This window comes from Lytechinus pictus, chromosome 13, assembly GCF_037042905.1.
Source record: "Lytechinus pictus isolate F3 Inbred chromosome 13, Lp3.0, whole genome shotgun sequence".
NCBI lineage: Eukaryota > Metazoa > Echinodermata > Echinoidea > Temnopleuroida > Toxopneustidae > Lytechinus > Lytechinus pictus.
In genome coordinates, this window is record NC_087257.1 from 15,472,045 (window position 1) to 15,480,897 (window position 8,853).

Consider the following 8,853-nt stretch of genomic DNA (forward strand, 5'->3'; position numbering starts at 1 on the left):
TATAAGTGAAGTATCAGTAGCTTTAATCATATTTTGATGAAGTATCAGTAATTCGGTCGGTTTGGTATTCAGTCCGATCAAGATACAGGCCCGTATTCTGAAGTCGGGTTTAACTTAAACTCAGGTTTAAAGTTGTGGTGTAAGTATGGACAGCCAATTGTTACATAATCATTAACAGTAGGGATATCATACTTTCAGCTCATTCAGCTCTCAAATCATTCATAATTGTGTAGGAAGTATACATAGATGATTGTCTTCACCATCGATGAATCAGGAAAGAGCACAGTAAACATAAGAAACATACAACTTAATAAGAATTTTGATACTTTTGGCTTCCCATACTTAAACCACAACTTTAAACCTGAGTTTAAGTTAAACCCGACTTCAGAATACGGGCCACAGTGTTTTAACATTATGTTCATTCGGTTTCCAGCTTGGTATTTGGGATTTGTTTGTCCGATTAAACTTCAGTTTATAGTCACTATCATGACTATAGTGAGTGTGTTTCCTTGGTCAGAATAAAAGGTTCAGTATCCTAATCGTATAGACATGTGTATCGGGCGTATCAGATCGGTCACTGACGTAACAATCATATCTGATTAATGCTCATCCTTACCCCCCCATAAAGACAAATACACCTAACAAGGACTTTCTGAACACTATGTAGTAATGTTATAATGGTATATTAGAAAATAATGTATTCTTATGAACTGTACTGAAACGTTTGATGAATTTTATGCCTGACAATTTTTGAAATAGAAAAAGACTATTTTTTCCATTTCCATAGGTTTGATCGTAAACACACTTTTTGCGTAGAAATTTATCTGGTATTTTTATATGATATCCAATCGCACCTTTCATTAAAAATCATTATAAACTCAAAATTTGAAATGACTGAATAACATTTAAAATTACCAAGAAAGTAATGCAAGCTTTTAGGTGTCACTCATTTAAGTAATTTTGAAAAGAGCATGCATCATTGTAAGCTGTATTAGATTACCATAAGCGGTACACAATGTTATCTATGTGAACATGAATGTGATAATTAACACGGTATTGCATCAATAATATTAAACACAAACGTTTTTTAATAATATATATATAACTTAATTGTTCATGGTATATCCGATGAAATGTTATACTGCTTCTCTTTGCGTTACATTTGAAGTAATCAGACTATGCCTTTGCTCATCGTGTATTTCGTCATGTTTACCAATGTTCTCTAAAATAAGGGCGTCTGTGTGTGAACGCTTTCTGCTTGACAACGCAGGAAACGCTTTCCTCACACGTTCCCTAAAGCGTCCTCCGACGAAGGCGTACACGAAAGGATTCACGCAGGAATTTGCGTACGCCATGCAGTAAGCAGTCGTCTGCATTGCCAGCGTGAGTTCGTTTTGAGGGAAGTCCTCGTCGAGTCGCTGCCACAGGTTGATGACGTGTAGCGGCAACCAGCAAACGGCGAACGCTATGATGACGGCGAGAACCATGCGAGTGATGCGTCGTTTTTGGTTTAAGAAGCGCGTCTGTGCGCTTGATCGCGTCTCCTCACAAGGTTGTATCTGTTTCCAAAGACGGGTTAGCACGATGGTGTAGCACACACTGATAATGCTTAGCGGAATGGCGTACACAAGAAGGAATGTGTAGATAGCGTATCCGGGGAACATCATCTTGTTCGGCCACACCTCCTTGCAACGCGTGACTTCGCCGTTCGTGTTCTGGACAGCGTCGAAATACACCGCGACCGGAATGGCCAGCAACGCTGAACCTGTGAATGAGAACGTGAGAAGAATCGTGTGTAATTTCATTTAATGCTGTACTAAGTTCACAACGTAACGATAATTTAATTGATCTGATGTCAAACGGGGGAAAAGGCACAGCCTAAGTGAATGCCGACATAAACAGGGTAAATGTATATCGAAAACAAGCCTAAACCTGACGCAGTTCTATCGGTGTCACAACAGTGGAACAGGCAATAAATCCCATTTATTTAATCTAGAGATGGTGAGAAAGTATTATAAAAGGGAATATCGTGCACACGCACTAGACTTCACTTTTTATAAAGAATACAACTGATAATGCCTGTGTTGAATTTGCAATTCTTCGTCATTGGGACCATTGTCTGAACCGTTTGGATCCTCTAAATTTCATAGCTAAAACTGTATGTTTTTTTTTTATTTCTCTAAGATAAATCAACTTTCCACCTTCTAGTCTCAGACATTGGTGAAATATTGTGTAAATTCATGAAAATAATTGGGCGTTGATGCGGGAGCTGGTAGGACAGCACTGGTAATAAAAGGGGGATGGGAGACTCCGAACAGTGCAGTATAGGATACGAGTTACTTCCACTCTTTGTTACATATTCCCACCTAAAAAAAAGTTCTTTTCAATTGATGGAGAGAATGTGATGAGATAGAAAAGCATGAAGAGAGAGAGAGAGAGAGAGAGAGAGATGGGGCGTTCTTTCACCCTTTTCATCAATAAGCACCTATACCTCATATAATTTTTGTCGAAAACAAAACACTGGGGAACGAGCGAGCCTCGACGGTAAAACGAGAGCGTTGGCCAAGTCATCGACACCTTGAGGAGATTAACCGCCCGACGGTTGAGGAAGTAGCATTTCAGGCTATTGATTACCCGTCAAGTCTCTTCCGCCTAGCCCGTCGGTACACGAACCCGGTCAGTCCAGGATCGATTTCACCTGACTTCAAGAAGCCAATCGATTTGCTCTCCATTTTGTAACGGCAAAATGAGATTTTGAGTGAAACCGGGTCAGGAACGAATAATTCACAGGCGCAAACTCTTTGCAATCGTAATAGTAAAGATCGGTTCTGACCGATGCCTACCCCGCCTACATCCACTTCAACTTTTCTTCAAAAAGCTTATTATGCAACAAACCTGTCTGCAGAGTTTTTTTGTACGTAATTTTTTGTGTTTTACCAGATTATAGCTCAAATTAAGTAAATCCAAACCCCCCTGTCAGCTATTGGAAGCATTAAACTATCTTGAAATGTCGATAGATTTCACCAATAGTTGAATGATAAATATCAGAGTGGCAAGTATGCAGTTCAACTTAATACGCCTGATTTGTAAATCCTTTTGTGTGATTGACAATTTTCTGGTAATTTGGTTCTCCTGACTTCAGTTTTGTAAAAGGTATTTAAGCTGACTAGACTACAATTCCTTACCGAATTCTGACTCGGAGGAAAGTAGTATTCATCTGTAACTCAAGGATGCTGGCTTCTCATGTTTCGCAGGCTAAACATGCAATACATAACTGATCCTTGCAAAAAAAGCATACGCGTGCACGTATGTTTATTGAACAATCAGCATCCACTCTATAAACTTCCACAAATAGATTGCGGTGTTATACGAATGGCTTGTCACCTGCTTCTATGCTAAAGCCGTAGTCCAAAACACACCGTACATGAAAGTTAGTGCATTAATGTAAGCAAACTTAGGGATCTAATTAGGGTGAGTGACGAGTCAGCACATATTTGTGAACACGCAGACACGACGTAACAGATATAGTGCACGAAAAACTTTTCTTGCGTTCTGGAAGCAGTCACTTTGGATTCACCCTTTGTGTAGAACTTGCCGTCGACTTAAGCCAATTAATGCTCAACGAGTCAGTAAGAACACCGTAAGTGAGCAGGACGTTTAAGTACGGTCCCTAGATTTGAACGATAACTTGGTAATTGCATGGAGATCGTACTTGCAAGCACATTGCAAGTGCGCACAAGTCACTTACCAAGTGCGTAACGTACGCTGAATGGAACTGTGCGAGAGACATGCGTTGTCGTAGTCTTATTCTGCCACCCCCACTCCCTCCTAACATTCAAAATAAAAGTGAAATTGTGGCTATGGAAGCTTAAAACTGCCCCCAGATGTTCATATAATCATCTCGTCATGTCTACATATCTGAGGGAAAATGATAAGATGACGAGATCTCGGATCTCGCCATGTCTACATTCCGTGTAAGAGATGATCAGATGACAAGATCTTGGATCTCGTCATGTCTACATCTTGTAGAAAAGATGATCAGATGGCAAGATCTCGGATCTCGTCATGTCTACATCCTGTGGGAGAGATGATCTTGGATCCGAGATCTTGCCATCTGATCATCTCTTCTAAAAGATGTAGACATGACGAGATCCAAGATCTTGCCATCTGATCACCTCTTCTCAAAGATGTAGACATGACGAGATCACAGATCTTGTCATCTGATCATCGCTCCCACAGGATGTAGACATGACGAAATCCGATATCTTGCCATCTGATCATCTCTTCTATAAGATGTAGACATTACGAGATCCAAGATCTTATCATCTGATCATCCCTCACACGGGATGTAGACATGACGAGATCCGAGATCTCGTCATCTTATCCTTTTCCCTAAGAGATGTCATGACGAGATGATTATATGAACATCTGGATGGCACTTTTAAGCTTCCCTATGTGGCAGTCGCGGCCCCCTAATAAACCTATGGACTAAAATAGACCTGTACGGACCGCACGGGCTGCACCGATTGTTAGCGCTGACAATGCACTAACAGAGGCCCTATTACAGCGTGTATAAATGTGGCAGCGATGCCATATGTTACAACAACGCATTACTTACACATCGAAAGAAAGGTTTTGACTTCACAATCCGGAAGATGTGACCGGGCTTACTTTTAGCGCGCTGTTATGCTGACAACGTTTCTGTGCGGCCGGTGTGGTGGCGGATTTGGCGCTAGGCAAATACGGTTCGTTCGGCGGATCGTGTTCCAACTCCGGTGGATTAAGAACCAATTTCTCTTTTATCCGGCAGATATCGTTCTTGCTATCGTTTCTTGATCTGCATACACACCTACCCATTTCCTTCAAAATTATATAGGACCTACCACTTTTATTTATCTTAGGAAAATGAATAAGAAAATCAAATCGCGTCAACCCGGCAGATATGGTTCTGAGTAAAGAACGATATCTGCTATTTAGACCGGCACAGGTGGTTTGTGACCCGGGCTTACGTATGCAGGAAACCTTTATCAGGCGAAAGGCACGGCAAGCTGTTATGTAGACCCGGTCACATTCCACAATTTTTGTAGAACACATTGCCATTGAATATTCAGGTGGTTCGCGTTAATCTGTAAAGAAAGACGAATGGCGTTGCATTACGATTCTTTGGGTGGAAATCAGTGAAAAGAGGTTTCAATCGACGCTCCTTGGAAGGCCCGTGGTCGATTGCTGTCGACCTTTTGGCATGCGATACTTACACGTCCATATGCCTATGCTGACGAGAAGGGCTATCTGCGGTGTTCTGTTACGTAACGACTTCAGAGGATAAACGATTGCTTGGTATCGATCCACACTCATAGCGGTTAAAGTAATACATGTCGCCTGAGCACTGACCTGTTGATTTTAACAACAAAAATAATGAATTATACATAGTATTATGGGCATTTATAACAAGCCGATATCCATCATGAGTAAAGGTAAAGAAAATGAAAGCAAACATATTCAAGAGGGGTAGTTAAATCTAGCAAAAATATTGTTCCAGTGAGTAAAAACGTGACTTTTTAGAACAAAAATCTTGTAATAGGCTTATGATAAATTTTGATTTACTGTGTTTTTAAGAAAATCATAATATTTTACCCTTTACCCTTTCAGCTTCTTTTCTTTCTATTTTTTTTTTCTTGGCCATGAAACGTTTTCGGGTGCGGGGGGGGGGGGGGGGGCTAAGCCCTCATATGTATGCCAGTGGCTTGTCTTAAAAATCTGTGTTTATTTTTATTTCAGAGGTGTCAAGGCTAGAAATTTTACAGAAGTGCTGTGGAGGTTTATTTCATAGGAGCGGACCAGCATATTCAAATTATCACCCCCGGAATTACGAGATTAAAATACATGTATATATATATATATATATATATATATATGTGTGAAGTTATACATGTACAACAGCTTTGGCAACTCTTTTATTTAAATATTGTAAAGAAATGGATGAAGAGAACAATGGTAGGCGTAGCTTAAATCAAGGTTCCCCAGAGCTATCTACCCTTCGGTAGGCGTAGCTTAAATCAAGGTTCCCCAGAGCTATCTACCCTTCGGTAGGCGTAGCTTAAATCAAGGTTCCCCAGAGCTATCTACCCTTCGGTAGGCGTAGCTTAAATCAAGGTTCCCCAGAGCTAGCTTAAATCAAGGTTCCCCAGAGCTATCTACCATTCTTAGGGTAGATAGCTCTGGGGAACCTTGATTTAAGCTTCGCCTACCATTGTTCTCTTCATCCATTTCTTTACAATATATATATATATAGCGAGAAGTAGGCAAACCAGATGGTTTTTAAGAACCATTCTTAGGGTAGATAGCTCTGGGGAACCTTGATTTAAGCTTCGCCTACCATTGTTCTCTTCATCCATTTCTTTACAATATATATATATATAGCGAGAAGTATGCAAACCAGATGGTTTTGAGGAACTTATAAAACTAAGGAAAAAATGGTAGCGGTGGACAAGGTTAGCTCTGTATAGAATGTACATCTAAATAGAGTTGAATGACGTAATATTTTCATTCCACAATAATTATACAGATTGGTTATCGAACATAAATAATGTAAAATAATGAATTCTTTATTATATTTCCAAAATCTTTTTTTTAATGTTCTCAAAGAATTATATAGAAATACATATGGAACTATGAATTTATTTACGACAATCTCCTGTTTGATTAAGAATGTCAAGATTCGTAGCAATTAATGATCAAGAGATGCACACTGTAGACACCATCATTCAACCAGTGCAAGGGGTCCTTGAAGGTACTGGTGAACTCAAAATACTGTACTGTTAAATATCGATATGAATATTAGCATGAAACAAATTATGATATACGAAACTCTTATTCAATAAGGGATGGGAAAAAATATGTGGATACATTTGCATTGCTTTTACTCCAATCATTTTTGACAGCAGGAAATACCCCCCCCCAAAATAAAATCATTGAAAACACTTTCTCCTGTCTTTATCGAAAACACACATCCGTCCGCACACTCTCACACAACTCACGCAAACGTTTGCACGTGGACTCATCAGCAAACATGCTCACACCCACACTTACCACGAATGACACATACACACACCCTCTCCACACGCACTGTACCATCATAATACCCTCACGCTCTTACAGTCTAGTTACAAACACAATACACACATCTTCGCAAACACCTTCACGTACATTCACAACTCCAAACATTCTTATCCTTACACACATAACATCGTCCGCTCCCTCACACTCACCACACACACACACACACACGCACCATTCACACATCCTCAATACCCTTCATACACACTCATAAAAACGCGTTGTACCCTCGCACACAAACCTATGTACCCACGTTGTACCAAACGTCCCCGGTTTGATAGCATTCTGTTTATACTTACATCAATTTTTGCTGGTAATTACCTAAGACAGTAAAGACACCCATGCAGATGCACACCTAGCCCTCTCTGACACGCAGCCACGCACACGCACCCAACACTTGGACACACACCCTGGACTAAACGTTTTAGTACGCTTTATCGCCCCCGAGGGAGAGAACACGCCCAAGAAAAGGAGTTTTTGTGAGTTTGGATGGGTGTATGCGTGCATGTGTGAGGGGATGTGTATTACAGCTTCAGTTATCTTTTTTCTTGCACATGACTGTCTCACTATCTTTTTCAAGCGCTTTTCTCCCGTTCCCTTCCCTGTTTAACCCCCTCCCCCATTTTACCTACGTAATCACACCGTCTAGCCGAAAAAGTATAAGTTTACTTTAAGAGACATTTCTTTGAAAATATCACTAAGATGGTCAGAGAAAGAATCGTATTGATCCCTTTGATCGAACTTTGAGAGCGGGGATTAAAGTGATACGGGCTGGAGATTTAATATCCACTTATTGTGAAGCGAAAATGAGATAAGTAGAACAAGAGACGAAATGTGATCCGTTAATGCTTAAAACATTCACGGAATGCTTGTCTGAGGAGAAATCGTATTTAGATAAAACGAGGACAGGGGCTGGACTAGAATTCACGTTTTGCTAAAATCCATATCAGACACTGAAATACACAGTTTACACATCCCCTAACACTCTCTTTCTCTCCCTGTCTCTCTTTGTCCTTAATGTGTTTCCGATGAATATATGTATATGATTGGCCTGACAGAACAGCCATAAAACAGCTAACTGGGTTGACATATTCATTACATATTACATGAATTTTAGATATTTCTTAGAACACCACGGAACGCCAGAATTTCCGAAACCTTATAAGCATCTTTAAATCTTTTAAGACATGTAGGAACCATAGCGTTCTCGGATTGATTTTTTTTTTCAAGTTTCAAGTTTCAAGTATGGTTTATTCCTCCTCAAGAGATCAGATAAAATACATAATAAATAAAATAGACAATGAATAACAATGTATAAAATAACAATGTACATCAAACAAGTTATAGAAAATGAGGAGGGAAATGGCAAAAAAAGGAAGATACCTTGCGTTAGGCCAACCCATTACAGCAAGGAACTTAAACATAAAATCAATGTTATAGGTTACGCCCCCTCCAAAAATAAAGACCTACAGAGAGAGAGAGAGAGAGAGAGAGAGAGCAAGAAAGAAATCTATGAATAAAATGATATAACATATTTTGTATTTTCTTTTGAAACAGATACCGAGGGGCTAAATTGATTATGAGAAGGAGTTTAATTCCAAATGACTGGTCCTTGATAAACATATGCTGTTTTTGAAGAGAGAAGTATTGTACTGTGGAATATGGATTTTTCAATATAAAAAAAAAATTGATTGAATGAATAATAGAATCAAACCTGATCTAGAATTTTGTTTTCAT

At 39.6% G+C, this 8,853-nt stretch overlaps 1 protein-coding gene across 1 annotated transcript; it reads right to left on the minus strand.

Moving 5' to 3' along the window:
• Positions 1–667: 667 nt before the first annotated feature.
• LOC129274087 (G-protein coupled receptor 54-like) lies at positions 668–5,388 on the minus strand. Its single transcript, XM_064108804.1, has 2 exons — positions 5,256–5,388; positions 668–1,765 (listed from the first exon to the last, which is right to left on the minus strand). The coding sequence occupies exons 1-2, from the start codon at positions 5,353–5,355 to the stop codon at positions 1,137–1,139; spliced, it is 729 nt and encodes a 242-aa protein (XP_063964874.1). The 5' UTR covers positions 5,356–5,388; the 3' UTR covers positions 668–1,136.
• Between the last annotated feature and the right edge of the window lie 3,465 nt (positions 5,389–8,853).

Bases quoted from the DNA above. Each gene is read 5' to 3' on its own strand.
- LOC129274087 (XM_064108804.1), bottom strand. From the start codon at position 5,355: ATGAGTGTGGATCGATACCAAGCAATCGTTTATCCTCTGAAGTCGTTA. The intron at 1,766-5,255 runs GTAAGTATCGCA...TCTCATTCACAG, and splicing joins CAGCATAGGCATATGGACGT to GTTCAGCGTTGCTGGCCATT.